Raw genomic sequence first — 20782 nt, 5'->3', positions numbered from 1 at the left:
CTAAAGGTAACCTATGTGTGTAGAATCTAATTCTAATTATCCAGAATCAATAACATGCAACACTGGATATACCAAAACTCTGCACTCTTCCCAAGCTGGAAAGAACCAGATCTCAACTCAGCTACTTTCCCTCCTGTAGTGTTTGTATACTTGTGAGCAACTCTAAAGAAAGGTTGTACCTTAGCCATTTTTGTGTTATAAGAACCCACAACAATACCTGTTAAATGATCATTTTTCTGCTTTAGTGAATGTGTGCTAAATTTAAGTACTCATTATACTAAGCTTAAAACAACAACACCAGCACCAAATTGGCTGTCATGGTCTGTTTTCCTATAAAAAGATAATGTTGTCATTTGCAGATTGAGAGTAGTTACATTTGTTAAAATATGGTACTCTACATATTATCTCTGGAGCACACATCTATCTATATTAATAAAGTACTCTTAGTCACACACAGATAATAAGAACTAAAGGAAATAGTACTAACAGAAATTATTCATACTTTTGTTGGATGGCTATCAAATTAATAGATTCCCAAGGACCTCACATAGTTCCAAAGCAAGCGACAAGACCAGATCAGGTGAACTTTTAAGCCTTTAATTGTATAAACCCATGGAGCTCAGCAGGCACAAACTAAGCTGAAGAGGTCAGGATGGCCTCCATTAGACAGAATTCTATGTCTCCCATCTTCAGAATGCTCTGGGTTAGAGGCACTCACAGTGCTCAAAAGGACACCATGCACAGTGGCCCAGGAGCATTTCTGCTCCTGTTAAGAAGCATGGTGACATCTCAGCCATCGCATCAATTCTTAATGCTACTTTAGTTTCTCAGACTGAAAATCTAGCGCCTTCCTTCACGTTTCTGTTCCATCTAAGAGGCTTCCGAAGTCACCCAGAATGGACGGCAATAAACAGCAGCCTAAGTGAGCCTTACTTTGCGTGCATGGTCATCGGGTATTTTGGCTTTCAGATCCATGCGGACCTCTAATTCTTTGACTAAGTAGGACAGAGTGTGGCTTTTTCTGTAGTCAGTTATGGAACAGTCAGGGGTTTGGGCCTCTTCTTCTGAAGAATAATCATCACTGGTCAGTTCGTGGATCCTGGCATAAGAAAAAGGAATAAGATTCATATTTTCAAAGTTTGGGTGAGTTCAAGACAAAGACTTAACCTTTCAAGTCCAAGGCTGGTGCTCTCAAAGAACCGCCAGAAGACAATCATGCAGAATCAGGTGCTTTGCCAAATCCATCAGCACTTGCCTGAGTCCTTTGTTCTCTGGAGGCAGAAAGTATGTTGGTAATTCCCCACCAAGGGGAACTCTGGGATAGCTGTCTGTACAATCTGATCTTTTAGGCCAAAGAATATGTTGTTTATCCTATGAAAGAAACAAATCTTCTCATAGTTTACTTTAGACTCAACATTTAAAAATATTAAATGATCTTTTAAAAGAATTTAGGCATACTAGGGACTGGAGCAATGGTTCAGAGATTAAGAGCACTGACAATTCTTTCAGTGGACCCAGGTTTCATTCCCAGCACCCACATGACTGCTCACAATTGTTTCTACCTCTAGTTCCAGGGGATTTGATTCCCTCTTCTGGTCTACATAAGGTCACTTCATGAACGTAATGCTCATACATACAAGCAGACAAAAAATTCATAACATATAGATAAAAATAAGATAAATAAACCTAAAAATATTAAAAAAATAATTTAGGTATATGTGGTGTTTGAATAAGAATGATCCCACAGGCTCATATATTTGGCTGCTTAGTCACTAAGGAGTAACACTATTTGAAAGGATTAGAAGAATTAGGATTTTTGGTCTTGTTTGAGGAAGTGTGTCATGGGGGGAGGAGACTTTGAGGGTTTAAAAGCCCCTGCGAAGCCCACTGTCTTTCTCTCTGCTTGAGGATCAGGATGTTAACTCTCAACTACTTCTCCAGCACCATGTCTGCCTGCTGCCATCCTCCCTTCTATGACTAATAAACCTCTGAAACTGTGAGCAAACCCCCAACTAAATGCTTTCTTTTATAAGAGTTGCCTTGGTCATGATGTCTCTTCACAGAAAAAGACAAGCAACTAAGATAGTATACAAGAATGGTGTAAAAGAAAAGTAATATTTTCAGATTAATGTGAGTACTCTGGCTGATCGTATAATATTCCTTCTATCAGATTCTTAGTACGGATTATTTTGTTTGCTTCATTACACACTGGCTACGTGCAGGGAAGGCCTATTTTAGCTGAGCTGATGGAATACAAAGACAGACTGGTGGCATTACTAGAAAGAAAAGCAAGTCTCAGCCTCGTATGAACAGAAAAATGTGCTTTCCAGTTGCTGATGTATCTTATCAAATTTTCAATAATGTGCTTGACAACATAAGAGTGGAAGGAAATAAGTCACTGGTAGGCAGTGGTCACTAGCAGTCACTAAGCCTAAAGTTTAGTCTCTCTATCTCTGGACTTTGTATAATAAGGGGTACATACTTTGGAGGTACAGCTTGTAACATGTATCTGAAAGCACACATAAGCTCCTAATACTGACAAAACAAACAAACAAGCAAACAAACACCAGCCAACAATCTTTGATTAAATGCCAAAAGTTTAGAAAGGAAAACTCCAATGCTTAAGCAATCCTCCTGTCTCAGCTTTCTAACAATTCCTTTAGAAATTGTAAAATGTTTGTTTTTCTACATACAAATAACTGTACTAAAGGCCTACTAATCCAAACGTTGAGAAATTTGTATTATATAATAATTAAATCTAATGGCTGAATTGTTATAATAAATATCCAATTAAATTCTAAAATTTTAACGGTAAATAAAAAGTACATAGTTTTGTCCTTATGTCCTGGCTAGCATACAACATAGCTAACATAATTTCTTCATGGTAGTCTAGAAATGTATTTACCAATGTAGTCACTGTATGCCTCTTCCATTAGCATAATAAAACTTCAAGAGGGCAAGAGGCTTATCTCCTATATCCTAGTATCAGCCTACCGTTCAGTACTGACTGAATAAGTGAAGAAGACACAAGCTAGTAATTACATCCAGGAATCAGGTTTCATCTGCCCCAATGGATTGTGAAGAACTCAGTGAAGACTTGTGAGGAACTCAGTGAAGACCTTACTGACTCATAATTCCCTAACAGAATGTTGTCCATTTAATAGTAAGTTTACTGAAAATGTGTTGGCCAAGGCTGGGCAATGCTGGGCCGCATTAATCAGTGCAGTAGACAGTCATAGCTTTAAGAGACCATGTTTGCTGGAAAAAAAACACCTTTATCATTCTCTATACACTTACCCTATATGCATCAGAGTCACGGCCCCAGACCCAAAGGACAGAATGAGCTACAGGAGAAGACCTGATGGACTCACTGACATCACTCTGATTTGTAGGAACATCAAAATTCACAGACATCATACTGGAGGTTGATGAATCGTCACCAAACTAGAAAATGAAAAGTTTAACTCAATTGTGAGGGAGATTTTACTTAATCAAAAAAAACCTAATGAACATTCATCAGTAGTCCAACAGAAATTCAGAAAGCACGTCAGCAATAAGCAATAAGATCATTTACTTCTTAGAACTATGTCCCAAAAGTGTTCTCTCATGGATGTGCAGTGCACTTAACAACTTTCACTCAACTTTGCCACAGAAGGTTATTATTCTATAAAATTAGTTCTATTGTTAGAATCAAGGAAGCTAAAGAAAGTATTCTTAGGGGCTGGAGAGCCAAGTTGGAGGTTAAGAGCACTTACTGCTTTTGCAGAGGACCTGGTTAGGTTCCCAGCATTGATATGTGGTTCACAACCCTTTGTTAACTCCATTTCAGGGAATCTGAAACCCTCTTCTGCCTCTGCAGGCACCAGGCACACACATGATGCACGTTATGCACATGCAGGCGACACACTCATACACATGAGAAATAATAATACAATTTTTAAAAGTATTCTTAGGGGTTTTATGCATTTGTCATTTAAAGATTATAGATTGTTGCCAATTCCATACAATCTTGAGAGCTAAAGAGGTAAAATTAGAAAAAGGAAGGGCCACACACATACACAGTTTTCTTCCAAACCAAAATAAATTATTTGCTACACTTGTAAGACAGAGACCATGATTCTTCATGGTACAGAGTGAGAAAAAGACGATGGGAGGGATGGAATAGGAAGGACATGAGAGAAAGGGACAAGCAAACTAAATTTGTACTTCTAGGTCTTATGAATAGAAACACACTCTTCTGTTATACAGAAATGATATAACTGAAAGGATACTGGTCAGGGCAGTTCTCAAACTACCAGGACATCCAAAAGTCACACTGGATTTCAGTCATATCTCTAAACCCTCCTCTTTCCTCTTTAGAATGCTTGGACTTACAACAGGAGATAGAAACACTCTTACATGGTGTGAGTTTTTATTCATTGCCTTAAAAGCCAAACCTGCAGGAGTGCTAGTGACTGGTCCACGGAAATCAGAGGAGCATCAGTTCCACTTTGCTGCTGTCCCTCCTGAAAGGCCTATATATCTTTGTTTCTTACTATTTGGGGTAGTTTGAAAGTAACTGTCCCCCATGATGATAACAGACTGAACCAATTAAATGTTTTCCTTTATAAGAGTTATCATGGTCATGGTGTCTCTTCATGGCAATAGAAGCCTAAACTAAGACACCATTCCTATTAATGTTGACTGGGGTTTTTCAAATTAAAGGGCTCAAATTTCCCCTAGAAATGCTTTCCTGACTCTTATTTTAACAGTTTGTCTCTGGAAATTTCTCTAGGAAAATGGGTCTTATGCACAAAGGGTCTTATGAAGGATAGGATAAATGCTGGTTTTCTTTTGTTATCTTTTTTGTGATCATTAATCTGGTTGTGCCTGCTTCCTCTGTTACTCACCCAGCAACACTGTATTTACAGATTCTTTCTTGAAAAATAGGCTAGAATGGTTGCATGTGCACGCATGTGTGAGGATGAATATGTGTGTGTTGTGTATATATCCATACAGAAATGGTTACAGAAATAGTGGCAATATAATCTTGTTGATATTTCTGGTGGGGCAGTATAATGGGATTTTAGGAAAGATTTTTCTCTCTTCCATATTTTATGCAGGTGCTAGTCATGACCTAGAACAGTGACTCTCAACCCGTGGGTCAATACACCCACTAGGTCATATATCGGATATTTACATTACAATTTATGACAGTAGCAAAATTAGTTATGAAGTTGCAATGAAATAATTTTATGGTGGTGGGGGGGTCACCACAACATGAAGAACTATATTAAAGGGTTGCAGCATTAGAAAGGTTGAGAACCACTGCCTTACAGGGATAAATTAAAACTGAGTTAAATAATAGTAACAGTTCAAGTCTAGCTCCCATAACAAAGGAGAAGAAGTAGGAGACTACACAGTGGTAGACTCTGGGAAATGGAATGCTATCCATGCAGCTGATAATTCACAACAAAATCTGCCTTCACACATTTAATAGACAATAAAAATCTTAAAAACTTCAAATGGTAGTCACACATTTTAGCAACTGAATTCACAAAAGTCAAAGGAACAAAACATGATATATGTTTATACATAAATGAGTTAGCAAGAACTAGAAGAGACCAAGAAAAGGACCTGAACATAGTCCACATTTTCAAAGATATCTCCTCGATGGTAGCGCACAGGTTGGTCCCATTGGCAATGCAAACTATGCTGTTGGTTGACCAGACGGCATATCTGATGATTTCCTGAGGCAAGAAGAAGTTACACAAATGATGAGCAAGGTCATGCAGTGACAGCATGCTTTTCCTTAGTGTTAAATCACTTAGTTTTAGTATTATGCCTCTTTCTTATAGCTTAGGATTATTAAGCTATTTAAACAGAGAAACACTCATTAATATAGTTAATTAAATGAAATAATTAAACAAGTACCAGTTTGAGGCTAGAGAGATGTTTAAGCTTTTCCAGATGACCTCACTCACACCACTCACCACTCACACCAGGTGGCTCAAAATCACTGGAAGTCCAGCTCCAGGTAGATCTGACATCTCTGGCAGGTGAGAACACCTGTAATCGTGCTGCACATACTGGCCCCACTCATGATAAATCTTTAAAGTCACAGTTTTTCTCTATAGAGAACAAGGAGAGACTAACCCCTCTAGTTAATTATCCTAGCAAATACATTCTGTTCACATTGATCACATGGTTTGAAGAGACCATCTATCTTTGCGAAGGGAACCTGCTGTATATAGTTCCTAAATTTGTTTCAAATGCCTATGTAAGAGCTCAGGTTCCATTTAATACAGATTGATCACTAAGTAATCCTAAAACCTGAATATATTCCTTATTCTTAAAATGGCAAAGATAAACCATTAGAGGGGCTGAAAATGGATGGCAAATAGTCATAGCTAAGGTTCAATGCTCAACAGTCCTTCCAGATGAACATACTCAAGACAGGAAGGAACAATTTAAAGCATTCTATGACTTTATACTTTGTTGCTAAATTGTCAGATCTGTTCCCTTGGGATTTAATCACAAACAAAACATTCTGGATATAATCAAATCACTGATCTTTTGCCAACCTAAGTTCTTCTAGACTAGTGGTTCCATTTTGGGGGAAACAGACTCTAAGAGATGTTAATAAAGCTATGAATTACTTTCTCTGAAAAATAAACAAACCATGCATATCAGTGATTCTATGGACAATGATTTCAGAACTCCCTTTCAACTTACCTACTGACCTGGGCTAAGATTTCCTACTGGAGTAGATTTCCTGCTAATTCTAGTCTAAATTCCTATTTCTAAAACAGTTTTTGTTTTTAGGAAAGCAAGGAAAAAAAGGATGATTGCTTTGGCAGAGCATGTACATATTGCTTTTAGCATTTCTCTATGATTGCTTAGAGCAGTGGATCTTAACCTGTGGGTCATGACTCCTTTGGAGGTTGAACAACCTTTTCAAACAGATTGCATATTAGACATTTACATTGTAACTCATAACAGTTACAAAATTACAGTTATGAAGTAGCAATGAAAATAATTTTATAGTTGCGGTCACCACAAGGTGAGGAACTGTATTAAAGGGTTACAGCATTAGTTGAGAACCACTGCCTTAGAGGAGGGCCCTGATGCCTACAGAGCAGTGTTATGCGAGCAGAAGCTTGACTCTACTTCATAATCCCGAGTCAGAATTTGCACTGTACCAAGACCTCTAGGAGAATGATATGCATATTAAAGACAGTGGTTAAAAACACTTGCTGTTCTTGCCGAGGACCCAGGTGCAGTTTTCAGCACCCACACTAGGTATCTCACACCTGCCTATAACTCAGGCTCCAGGAGATCCCATGCCTACTTCTGGCCTCTGCAGGCACCTGTAAGCACATGGTACACAAACAAGCAGGCACACACACATATACATAAACTAAAATTAAAATAAGAAAGCAAAAAGATTTAACAAAGTCAGGCTGGGAGATGGCTTGCTGCCAAGCCTGATGACCTGTGTTTGATACCTGGATCCCATATGGAGGAAGGAGAAAACTGACTCTCATGGTTTCCCCTCCTCTGGTTTATTCTCTGACCTCCACTCATGCATTGTGGCACACTAATATACTCATGCACACAGGAATACATTTTAAAAAGATCTAGAAAATTCATAAACATAATTACATACTACTTTAAGGCTACACAAAAAGTCTTCCCGGGAAGCATGCTGAAGGTGGATTCCTACCTGCGTGCCCTGGGGACACTACTCACCCAGCTGTGCCTCTTTTGCCATCTGAGTCTCATGGATGATGTTGCGCAAGATCTGCTCCTCCTGAATCAGTTTATGTTTCTCTAGGATCTCCTGCTGCCGCAGGTAGTGGTCATGCTGCTTCTGGTACTCTTTCAATTCATTCAGTGTTCTCTGGAGGGACCTTAACATTTTTTAATATCAGAAAAAGCCAGACCTTGAAAAATCATGAATTTTAAAAACTGCTTAAATACATGAACTTTATGATTATCAGCGATAATTGTTATTAATAAAAACTCTATACCAAGAGTTCAAGAATGACTGCTAAGTACATGCCATTTTTAAAATTAATACTTGAGAAACATTAAAATTTAAATTATTACTTGAGAAAAAAACATAAATGCAAAGGCCTTCTTAAAATCAAGTGATGTGTTGGGCTTTTCAGATGTCATAAAAAACAGAACCACCTACCTTGTTTTCCCATGGCTTCTAACTGAGCACACAGATAAGGGCGAGGCAGAGCAGAGGGCAGCTACAGGGAGCCTGCTGTGGGTTCTTTCCCAACTGAACTGGACTGTCTGTAAAATGTGCTCTCCCTCTTATGCTTCCTTTCTCCACAGTAAAATAGCAACGCAACCTGCCCAGCTGCCTAAGCTGAAAACACCATCTCCTCAAATATTTGTACATTGTTACGGTGAATAGACAGGAGACAGATCTGGACAATAGGTTCATGCATTGAAATTTCCCATAGTACCCCATAAATATGCACATTTTATGTCTCTAGTCAGCTAAAATGAATTTAGGGTTGAGGCTTATGTTAGAGAACTTGCCTAGCATGTACAAATCCTAGGTTTATTTATTTGCATCATAGACAGATGATACATAATACCTAAGTAATTAACAACAGTACCTGTTCTGGCTAGTTTTATGTTAACTTGAAATAAGCTAGAGTTATCTAAGAAGTGAACTACAACTGAGAAAATACTTTTGTAAGATTGGGCTTCAGGCAACTCTATAGGGCATTTTCTTGATTAATGATTGATATATGAGGGCCCATCCCATAGGGAGCTGTAAGAAAGCAGGCTGAGCAAGCATCCCTCCATGGCCTCTGCATCAGTTCCTGCTTCCAGGTTCCTGCTCTGACTTTCTGCAAGAATGGACTGTATGTTCTAAAATGAAATAAACTCTTTCCTCCCCAAGTTCCTTTTGGTCATGGCGTTTTATCACAGCAACATATATTACACTGACATTCAAAACCATTTTAGAATCCTTTTCTCATTTTCATTTTTATTGGCCACAGCACCCTACTGTTACATGTTAGCTCCTTAAAACAGAGAAATATTGTTTAGAAATACTCATCACCATTTGATTTCAACGAGCCAGTTGCCTGATTATGTTTAAACACTGGAATGTTATTATACACTGTATTATATCATGGAAAATTTAGACTGTGAGGAAGTGAGGTCAACTACAAAGAATTGCATTGGAAGATGCTCAGCCAAGGCATATGCATATTCTGATCCAGTGGAACAGAGAGGCCTGTACAAGGAAGCAAGCTACCATTCCTCCTGTCTCACTACATAGTACTTTAAACAGATTAGGAAACGAGCAAATATACACATTTAACGGGTTCTAAATTCTACTTTAATTCCTTAATAACCAAAATAGACCCAAAATATGAAGGCTAATTTTGAGGAATAAAAAAATTCTCTTCTGAATCATATCAAGTTTCTTAGCTGGCCTTATCTACAGAAGCAAACACATTTTGATAGGAATCCTGATAGGATCAAGTACAAAAGACTTCTGTTGCTGTTCAACCTAACATACACCCAATGGAAATGTGGATCAAGGACAATGACTGACCCTAGGAGCTAAAGGCTTAAAGAAAGATCAAATACTCTATGTGCTCGTGATTTTACTGACACACTGTATTCTGTTAAACTGGAATCAACAGAATTTCTGCATATGCAGAACCTCCCCAAGAGCACCAAATGTCATGATAGTAGTAAGAGTTCAAAAGGCTGGGGTGGGCCGTGAGCTCACACTTATGATCCTAGTACTTGGGAGGCTAAGACAGGAGGACTTTTTGAAAGCTCAAAGTTTGGGCTACATCGTGAGTTCTAGGTTAGTCTGAGTGGGGTGGTTTGAACAAGAATGATCTCATTCGTTTGAATGCTTGGTCTGAAGTTTGTAGAACCATTCTGGGAAGGATTAGGAGGTGTGGTTTTGTTGATGGAGTGTCACTTTTGTTGGTGGAGCAGTGTGGGCTTTGAGTTTTAAAAGCTCATGCCAGGCTCAGTCTCTCTCTTTCTCTGCCTGCAACTTGTGGATCAGATGTCAGCTCTCAGCTACCGCTCCAGCACTATGACTGCCTGCCTGTCTGTTGCGATGTTCTGTCATGATGGTTGTGAACTAACCCTCTGAAACTGTAAGCAAGCCCCTGTTAAACTCTCTCTTTCACAAGTTGCCATGGCCATGTTGTCGCTTTGCAGCCATATGAAAGTAACCAAGACACTGGGCTATAGAAGGAAACTGTGTCTCAAAAGAAACAAAGAACTTGTAAAGATCTAAACAGCAATCTTTTCATTACAAATGTTCCCTATTGCTGGCACTGCTGACTTTGGAGAGTCAGATGAACTGTTGCTAAGCTGTGCTAAGCCACTTGGATTTTGTGAGCAAGAATGGAATGGCAGTGTGAAGAGGCTTTCTTCTCAGTTGTTCTGGCCATGTTAAGGTGATGCCACTTGACATGGTTTTAACCCAAGGGTCTGTAGTGCTGAAGCTGCAGTGCAGTTTTTGCTTTCAGTTACCTGTGCTGAGCCTCGAGCTTCTGCTCTAATTTTTGCTGACACAGGACAGCATGCTTCCTCTTTATAGCTTGTTCAAACCCAGGTTTGGCCTGCAGAGCATGATCGTAACAGAGCACTGAGTGGTTATATTCCCCGAGCATCTGTGGAGGCAATACAAACACACACAAACATAACACAGTGGAAAAAATGTTAACCATGGCTGGTTGCCCTCATGATTTCTGAAATCAAATCTACCCCATTGCGTAGTGAAAACTGTTTTGATCAATTCCCACAACAGCAAGGCATACTATATCTGGAAAGGCCTGCCATCTTTAAGAGGTTTACCCCTGACATTTAGAATTTCAGTTTGCTTATTTATATTTCTATCCAAAAGCTAAAAGTATTATGGTACAGCATTGAGATGTTTTTCCTGTCCCATCAATTACTTTATTTCCAGTGTTCAGACAAAAAGGAAAAGGAAAAAAGCAGTCTCCTGAGAGAAAAACAAGATGAAATAAACAAAGCTCACCCCCCCGCCCCCATAGCAACTGTTTTAGCTCAACAAACAGAAAAGTAGTATTTACTGCATATATATTCCCCAATGTATAGTAGCTGGTGAAGAAGTCGCTGTCATCCAGAGCTGCATGGACCACGACAGCAGCATCAGCAGAGAAATGTGCTCTGTGCAGAACGTTGGCCAAATTGACCAGAGCAATGTCTTTATTGTGCCTAGAAGAGAAGAATGCAGCTCGAGGTCAGGGCCCACAAGTCATGACTTTGTATCTACTCATGTTTCACATCTCATTTTTAAATTACTGATGATGCTTCCACAATCTCATAAGTACAAGTGTTGCCACAACAATAAGGTCTCACAGACATTTTATGATTTAAAAATTCATTTATGGCTTATATCTGCTTTAAGAGAAGTCCATTTTAGGGGATGGGGAGACGGCTCAGGGCTTGGACCTTCAGCACTCTCATAAAGGCCTGGTGTGAAAGAGTCACTTAGGAGTATCCCAGGAGCCTGCTAACTGACCAGCTAGCTAATCTAGCAAAAAATGTCAAACTTCAGGTTCAGTGAGACACTCTATCCTAAAAATAAGGTGGAGTGGCAGAGGAAATCACCTGATGTAGCTCTCTGTCCTCTACACATGCAATGTGTGGGTACAGGCAGCCATGCACATACACCTACACGCATACAAAAAAAAAAAAAAGGCAGTTTCAACTCATGCTAATCCCTCCAGTGTATGTCCTGGCACTAATATCTCATGTGAACCACAGCTTATTTACCTTATACAGTTTTTTCCTTAATGAAAAGTATATTACACAGTTTTCACTTTTAACTTATTGACATCTGTGATGTTTTTCTCTTTATGATGATACTAATTTCTTTGACTAAGAAGAGATGGAGAAGTATGTAGTTATCACACAGCATTACTTCTTACTGTTTTCTATATGTTACTCTTTAATAGTCCTCAGAGATGTGGCTAGTCAGGAGATCTTGAAGGAGCAGAATCTCACCTGGAAGAGAAGTGAAGTGCTCGCATGGCACATTCCACTACTTGATATGGTTCATTTTTTATTCTCCAGTAAAACGAAGCCAGGTTATACAGTACCCATGAAGAAGAGTTCTAGGAGGAAGCAAAACAACAGTCAAATACAAGAGAAGATAGTTTCTTTGACTGAGGAAGTTCAAAGTGAGCACAACCCAAACACTGGCTCTTCTGAAACTCAAGATGAAGAAAGCAAGATGAGCTACCATGATACAAACATGGGGCATACAGAACAAAAACACCACACCTGTCCAAAGAACCTTGCAGAGCCATGGTGGGAGGCTGAGGCAGGAGGATTGTCAAGACACTGAGGGCGGTCTGGGCTACACAGTGAGTTCCCGGCCAGACTGGATCTCACAGTGAGAACCTGTTTCTCACAAGCAAATAAACACACAAAAGAACAAGCAACAAAGTCCTGTCATTGTCAGTGAGGGTGCATCCCACCCCAGTTTTCCTGATTCTTCCAGTTCGGTAAATGCACACTGGAGAGTGTGCATTTGTAAAGATGAGGTAGGAGGGTAACTTCACTATAAAAATCAGAAATGCATGTGAAAATAAAACTGCTTTCCTACTTTTATTCAAAAATTCTTCCCAACATATAGAGCAATGTATCTGAATAAACTACATAAATGTTGTAATAATATATTTTGTCTAATACCACCATAACTAATACTGCTTAGGAACAGAACTATACTTTCCCCTTGAGATGAGGTCTCATGTAGTACCAGCTGGCTTCAAACCTGCTATGTAGTGAAGGATGACTGTGAACCTCTGATGATCCTGCCTCTGGCTACAGAATTACAAGCATGCCCCAGCCACCACACCTGGTTTATGCAATTCTGAAGTTGGAAATCAGAGCCCTATGAGGGCTCAGCAAGCATTGCACCAACTGAGCTATACAACCTGGCCTGGTGCTCCTTGGGAACAGGGAAGGAAAAAGCAATAAGTATCTTCTGAATTCCCACACACTGCTGAATAACACATCTACATTCTTGGCTCAGTTTACATAATTTCCTACTTCCTTTTTGGTTTTTCTTCCTTTAGTTTCTGGAACTGGGGTCTCTCTGTGTTGCCCACAGAGTTGCTGGCCTTGAGCTGGCGAGTTTAAGAGTCTCCCAACTCAGCCTTAGGAGCAGCTGAGGCTAACACACACTTCCAGGTAGAAGTTCTTAGGAAAAAAACTACAGAAGATTATAGTAGTAACTATCTGGGGGAAGAGAGCAGTAGTAATATACTGTGTACAGAGGCATCCATGGTTAATTTTCTTATAAACTTAACTGAAATAATCTAGTTTATAAGTCCCATTGCTTTGATTAGGGTTTTTTTTTTTTTTTCCTTGAATTAGTTTAAATAAATCTTTTCAGTATCTCTTCTTGGTAAAGGAAATGACCTATGCCTTTCTCCTGTTGAATGTTGCATTTTGTGTCAACTCTGGATCCTCTCCTAGGGGAAGAAACAAAGCAAGTATCCTGAGAGGAACACAACCCTGTGCACACAGAGCCTCCTGGCTCAGTCAGTTGCTGGGTGACTCACCTTCTGCAGGCCTTCATGAATGAGGTGACCTATGTCGTCGATACTCCTTCCCAAGCGTTTAGATAAATATGTGAAGATTGGATCTTCTTTAGGTAAAAGAGGGGCAGATAGATTAACTCTCTCTTGTACACCCTAAAGAAGGAGGCAATTTGAAAAACAGTAAAAAACAAAACAGTAGAGGATATAAGATGTAAGTAGTAACTCAGTATCCTGTAGCACTTATTTGAAAGTATTTTTAAGATATGAGACTCACGGGTAAAATTATAAAGTGGCTGAGAGAAGTAAAATACTTCTTATAAACATTGAGGCTAAAGAAAGAAAAATAGTCCCATCCCCCCCACCCCCAACCCTAAAGTTCTCCACTTACTCGCAAGTGCTGAAAAGCGTGTATACTATATGGAAGTTCTAGAATTTTAGTGCAATCAGGTTGCTCTGGATCTGGAGGAACAGGAGATTCTGTGTCTATGAAATCCTCAGGGCTAAAATCAAGAAGCAGTGAGTGAATGAAAGAGGTGAAAGAATACTTTGAGGAACATCTCATTTTCTCACATTCTCCTCGTACCTCCAACTTATAAGCAACAGTACTCAGCCAACATTTGTACATTTCCACATAGCTACCATAAAGAGTCAAATATTTGGGGAGTTCAAGTTAAAAGAGATAAAGCAAGATTCAGAAAACAGTAGTAGTTAATATGGTGGTCTTTCAAAGACTGGTAAAACATTTTCTAGAAATGTGATAGCAAGTGAGAGATACTGATCTTTAAGGGCTTTTACTGCGGTATGGTAGGCGAAACTTTTAACTTGCACTCTTATGATAAATTCTGAGAAATATTTCCACATGTTGACTGGGCACTTGTGTTTTATTTTTTACTGTAAACAGCTGTTTTATATTGTGGTAAGAAATACGTCTTAATTAGTTTATAAGCTTTCTATATTTATTATGCACTTTGAACTTTCAAATTTCAATAAACTCATCAGTGATGGATCTTAACTTTCAGAAACTTCTTTCTTATTGATTCAGACCTCGGACAGAGAATTGATTTACCTTATATCCTTGCTCTCCAGTGTTATATATGTGCCATCATACAGGTCCAGGTCTCCCAAGGGCACCTTAGCCTTAATGCAGTCAGGATCTTCTTTATTGTGCCTCTGTTCTAGTCCTGTGTCTCTGTCCTCATTCTCCTCTATGTGAATTTTTTGAGCAACTAATTGCTTCTAGTGAGAAAATAAAAACACAATGGGGACCAGTGAGATAGCTCAGCAGGTAAAGGCAATTGCCACCAGGCCTATGGATCTGACCATTCCCAGAACTCACATGATGGAACAGGAGAACTTCTTACAAGTTGCTTTCTAACTGTCATGCATTTATACATGTATTTGTGTGCTTGGGTATGCGCGTGTGCGTGCACACACACACACACACACACACACACACAAACATGCATACATATCCCATATGAATAAATGTAAGTTAAAAGAAAAAAAATGATTTAAAAAAATATTTCAGCTAGAAGTCACTGAAACCAAAGGAGAACTTAATGAGCATTGAACTAGTCAGAGGAAGAAAAAGATTATGAAATGCCCTTAATTACCCAGTTAACATACACCAGCCTCTCTAAAAGGTATCCATATGAAGAATTCATTTGTTCTGTTACTCTCTTAAAATATTATCTTGATAATGTATGTACTGATTCAAAATAAAAAATTCAGTTCTTTACATAAATGGTCCTATGTTGATGCATTGCTGTACATCTTGCTAAACTTATCACTATATTTTCAGATTTGCCTGTATCAGTCGTTAAAGCTCTATATTTTCTACATTAATGTATGTATAAAAATACAATTTTTTTGTCAGTGCTTTAGGTTGCTTCTCTAAATTTTTTCTTTATAAACAAACCAAACCAAAATAACTACACATCTTGAGAGATGTGTAGTTAAAAGCACTTGCTGCTCTTTCAGAGCACCCCAGTTCAGTTCCCAGTTCAGTCAAGTGGCTCACACCACCCAGTTATTGCAACTGTACGGGATCTGATATCTTCCTCTGGTCCCCATGGACACCCACACTCACATGCATATATCTGATCCACATCCACAAGTTTTTTTTTTTTTATTTAAAAAAAAACTTTAAAACTAAACTGTTAGCTGGGCCAAAAGCCTATATATCTGGACAGGTTATAGGTCCTAGAGGACAACTCAGTACTGGTATTCAGCTTAAATTATACTGTAAATATTTATCACTATACCCCTAGACTGCATCTCTCAACTTTCACCAGAGAAGCTTCCTTCTGCTGTGGATGGTGAGTAATGCAGAGAACTACAGCTAATCAAAGTACAGAGAACAAGAGACTGGAAAGCTCTGCTCTATTTGGGACATCGATATCACATGCTCCCTCAAAGGCTATCACCACAGAAGAGGGGGTGCAAAGTGTAACAGCCAGAGATAGTAGAGAACATTGTTTCACACAGACATGACAGGCTACTGCATACACAAACTCACAGCAGCTGTGAAGCATTCACAAGACCAAGGCGGTGAAAATTTCATTAAGAACTGGGGATGGGCTAATGAAGTCTCACCCCCAGCAGAAGTGTTACTGGCAATTTATGGCTGCTGGTGTGTGTGTGTGTGTGGGGGGGTGGGATTCAGTTTAGGCTTGCCCATGTTCAGTGCAAGAATTCTGGCAGGAACACAACTAGGTGTGTAAAGGTCAGAGGACAGTGTGTGGGAGTCAGTTCTCTCCTTCCATCTTGTTGGTTCTAGAGACTGAACTCGGTGACCAGGCTTAGCAGTACCTTTACCCACTGAGCTATCATAATAGCCCTGCATATCTAATTCAGACACTCTCAAATCTGTTTTTCATAGTGATTATAAAAATTCTACTAGCAAACTATGACAGAGTCCATCTCCTTAACCTTCTTTTTTATTTGATGTGCTCTAATGGGTATGACTTATCAGGTTTTAACTATCATGGGAGATCATGTACTATGATTGGCTATATCACACTCCTTCATTTCCTACTGCACCCCATAGGATAATTTTACATCACCACTCTGTGGACTCTGCCTTATACAACCTGATGTTAGAAATCCTATGGCCCTCTAGTAGGCAAGCTAATAGTATGTTTTACTTTAGCCACTGAGAATGTTACTATACAGGCAGTGGCTTCTCTGCCAGCCTGGTGCCTGGTGCCTGGCTTATAGATCAGGGACACAGAAAGTCAGGCCCCAAATAAATAGCCTGATTTAGCTAGGTGAGATGACATGGATCTATAATTCCAACATTTGGGAGGGAAAGGCAGGAGGATCAGAAATTCAAGGACAGCTTCAGCTACACAGCAAGTTCAAGTCTAGCCAGGGCTTCATGAGATCCTGTCTCAAACAAAACAAAACAAACAAAAGGGTCTGGAAATATGTCTCTGTGATTAAGAGTGCATACTGTTTTTCCAGAGGACCTGAGTTCAGTTCCAAGCACCCCATCAAGTGTGGTTCACAACAGCCTCTAACTTCAGTTCCTGGGAATCTCTGACCCTTTTCTGGTCCCTGGGGGCACCTGCACACAAATGCACAACTTCCCACAAAGACACACACACAATTAAAAACTAAAAATAAACATTATATATAATTATTTTATTTATAATATAATTTATTATATATTATACAATAAATAAAAGTTATTTAAAAAGAGCATACCTATAGCCTATGATCTGTTTCCAATGGTCCCTTCCCACTCCACTCTTTTTCTAATGTGATTTTCATTGGTAAATGGAATGAGACTTTTTCAGAACATTTATTTTACTTGAAGCATTTTAATTTTATTTATTACTATTATGTGTATATAAGTTCCTCCACTGGCATGCATGTGGAGGTCAATTCAAGTATAAATTCAGGCCTTGTGTGGCAAGCACTGTTACCCACTAGGCTATCATGCCAACCAGTCAGGGGATACTTCAAACAGGATATTCTTCCTTCAGCTTCCACCTCTCCTCATGAGAACAACACTGAGATTTTTCTTTTTTAAAGATTCATTTAGTGTGTGTGTGTGTGTGTGTGTGTGTGTGTATACCACATGTATGCCTGCTGGAGCAGAAAAGGGCACTGGATCCCCTAGAACTGGAGTTACAGACAGTTGTGAGTCACCATGTGGATGCTAGAAACTAAACCCCGGATCTCTGGAAAAGCAGCAAGAACTCTTACTGCTGAGCCACTCTTCAGTGCCCAACCCACTCTCCAAGTAAATACTTTTGTTTTTGAAAGAAAATAACTTAGAAACCCAAAACTATCATATTGTCATATATTTAAAATAATCTCTTAATATTAAATATGTAGCCCATGGTCAGGTACCCAACGATGTCTTTCTTCCCTCCATTTGAAATCCAGTTTTAAGTCCTTGCTTGCATCAATCCCACTAGGCAGGTCAGCCTGGCTTCCAGCACAGGCAGGCCTGGGCTGCTGTCAGCTTTGGGTGGAGCAGCTGCTTCCTGCAGTGGGCAGCACTCGTTGAGACATGTACAAGACGCTGAGAGTAAGAGACTTAGTGCCCAGTCCTAAATGAAACATCGGTGTTAATGCTCACCACACCAAGAATCAGGGACATAGTAGAAGAGGAGGCAGGAAGAATGGAGAGCCAGAGGAGTACTGTGAAACATGGCATAGCTACTGCAGTCACAATCTCACAGGAGCTGTGGTAACCTGCACATCGAAGCACCAGAGTCCTAGCACAGATAGGGCTCAGACGATCTCAAGGTCCTACCTTACACTGAGGAGCTATTGGTAGTGGGTTGTTGCTGGGGGAAGGAGAATCACTCTTTACTGAGGAGATGGTCCACAGGGGGTTTCCCACCCTCCAGTGGACAATGTCACACCCATGAGAATATGGGCAGCATTTTTAGTAGGTTATTAAAAACAAACAAACACGAGGTTGAGAGGGAGAAATGTTGGGGGAAATGTGGGAGCAGACCGCATATTTCACTGAATAATTAAAAGTTTTCAGAAAGTCTTTAAAAAGAACACAATGACATCTACAATACAACTATTTATTTAATCCATTCATATTTAGTAGTTACTGAATTATTTCCCCTTTCCCATATGATTTGTTTAAGGAATCAGGCTGTTTGTCCTGCAGAATCTGCCAGTCTTTTGGAACTTTTTCATCAAAGGTTCCCTTAGTTCCTTAGCATTTCCTTCTGTATTTCTCTGAACACAGACAGGGGGATTGTGGGTAAGATCCTGTCTGTTTAACAGATTTCTTGACAGTCTTATGAAACCGACAGGCCTCTCTCAGAGGAATCCTTTAAATAGATAAAAGAAACAATGACATAGGAAACTAGTAGTAGGGGAAATGACTGATGTTGAGGTTTAATTAGATTTTTGGCAAGACTTGTTAGCATGGAGCCATTTCTACATTTCTAATATATGTGCTGAAATATTTCCCATAGGATTTCCTTTCATTTTCTCCTGAACGTTATAAAAGTTTCAACTATTCCCTACTCCAACTACACACTGTTAATTTCATATAGTTTAACCTATTAGGACACCATAAATAAATACATTAGGAACTTTTCCAAGACTTTAAAATCACCATTATATACCCTATGTACTTCTACTCTATTTTTCTTACCATAGTAGATCCTTCACACTTTCATTCAAGTGAGGGTCTGTGGTTAGAAAACTTTCTGCTTATGTGCCAGAAAACATCTTTACCCTGACTTCATTCTTGAATAAGTTTCAAACTAGCTCATTATCAATTTCATCTTTGTGTTTCTAGTATTTCCTCACCCCCAAATCCCTCTCCAACCACTCCATAACAGTCTCCTATGACTCATGTTCTGAAGCGCCTTCCAAGATCTACCCAGTTCCCAAGATGGAGCCATATCTTAGCATTGTGGAATTGTAATCCAATAATATTCCGCCCTGACACGATGCTGAACTGAGGGTGCAGCCTCTGAACTGCTGGACAACTTGTTTTCTTTTGTATTTATCAGCCTTTATCTTTTTGTTAATTTTTCTCCTTGGATCCTTTGTAAGAGTGAACTTGGCTCTACCCATATTGAAGCAGTAAACCTGGTCCTGCCCCTTCATCTTACTCAGAGAATGGTCAGCGACTTAGCTTCACAGAGCTGAAACACAGACACCATAGCCTGTTCCCCATTAGTGTTTCAATTCACTTTGGCTTTCATGAGTGTGCTCTCACTGCTTTTAGGCTTGGTCATTCATTTTTATATCAGTATTTGTAGCTCACCTTGTCATTACTGTCTATATGAAGTAAGCACAAATTTCTACACAAAATGGGTGAATCCAGTACTTTTCCTTTGTATTTCACTTATTGGGTTAATTAATCATATTTTGCCGTATATATCACTAGACTGAATTCTTCTACTTATGCCACTAAAAAAGTAACAGCAGTAAGTAGACATAATATGTTTATGCACCTAAAAGTAAAGAATAACTTCTGAATCATTGTCATTTACTTGAACACTATGTTTAAATAAAAACAGGTCATGCTTCAAAACATGAATCCCTACAAAGAAATCTATTGATGTATTCCTGATATTACTTGAAAAAAAAAATCAACATTTCCCAAGTTATACGTGATAAAACCAGTAGTATCAGGGTGAGAGACTTTGTTTAAAATATTGCGACCCTGAGTTCTGTGTTCTAAAAACACTATACCTGTAAGTGCTAGTTCACAGGTATTAAAAGCCTTTTCCTTTTAGTTCACACAAATTAAACATCTGTAGACACATATATGCTGAAAGAGGTACCAGCCTGAACTTATGTCAGTGAGATTCAGGGCTTAGTGTGGTCGGAAAATAAATTATTGACTTAGTTAACAGGAAGCTGATTTTCAAGTTAAGAGATAAGCTTCTAGGAGTACAGACACAGCTCAGTGGTACAGAGCTTGTCCAGTATGCTCTGGCCAGAATCCACAAAACTGTACTAGTGAAGTGTCCCCCCCCCCCCCCTTTGGCAACTTGACACAAGTTATAGTCATCTGGTAAGTGGGAACCTTAACTGAGAAAATTCTTCTATTAGATTGTCCTGTATACAAATCTGTGGGGGCACTTTCTTTATTAAAATGATTACTGAGAGCCCAGCCCACTGTGAGTGGTGTTAGCCCTGGGTAGGCAGTTCTGGGAGTTATAAAAAAGGTAGCTGACCATGAGCCAGTAAGCAGGGTTTCTTCAAGGACTTTGCTTCAGTTC

At 39.3% G+C, this 20782-nt stretch overlaps 1 protein-coding gene across 2 annotated transcripts in view; it reads right to left on the bottom strand.

Moving 5' to 3' along the window:
- Window positions 1-20782, bottom strand: part of Ttc17 (tetratricopeptide repeat domain 17) — a 112165-nt gene that overhangs the window by 62475 nt on the left and 28908 nt on the right. For both annotated transcript variants that reach the window (XM_051184118.1, XM_051184117.1), the window contains exons 3-13: window positions 14629-14798; window positions 13951-14062; window positions 13584-13715; window positions 12019-12128; window positions 11082-11226; window positions 10519-10658; window positions 7732-7892; window positions 5617-5729; window positions 3298-3444; window positions 1256-1371; window positions 934-1099 (exon numbers count right to left, since the gene is read on the bottom strand). In XM_051184118.1, coding sequence (XP_051040075.1) covers window positions 934-1099; window positions 1256-1371; window positions 3298-3444; window positions 5617-5729; window positions 7732-7892; window positions 10519-10658; window positions 11082-11226; window positions 12019-12128; window positions 13584-13715; window positions 13951-14062; window positions 14629-14798 — 1512 coding nt within the window. The remainder of the gene's footprint in view (window positions 1-933; window positions 1100-1255; window positions 1372-3297; window positions 3445-5616; window positions 5730-7731; window positions 7893-10518; window positions 10659-11081; window positions 11227-12018; window positions 12129-13583; window positions 13716-13950; window positions 14063-14628; window positions 14799-20782) is intronic.

The sequence above is a fragment of the Phodopus roborovskii genome, unplaced genomic scaffold (assembly GCF_943737965.1).
Source record: "Phodopus roborovskii unplaced genomic scaffold, PHOROB, whole genome shotgun sequence".
Classification (NCBI taxonomy): domain Eukaryota; kingdom Metazoa; phylum Chordata; class Mammalia; order Rodentia; family Cricetidae; genus Phodopus; species Phodopus roborovskii.
The sequence above is the reverse complement of the archived record's forward strand: the minus strand, read 5'-3'. Positions and strand labels throughout refer to the sequence as shown.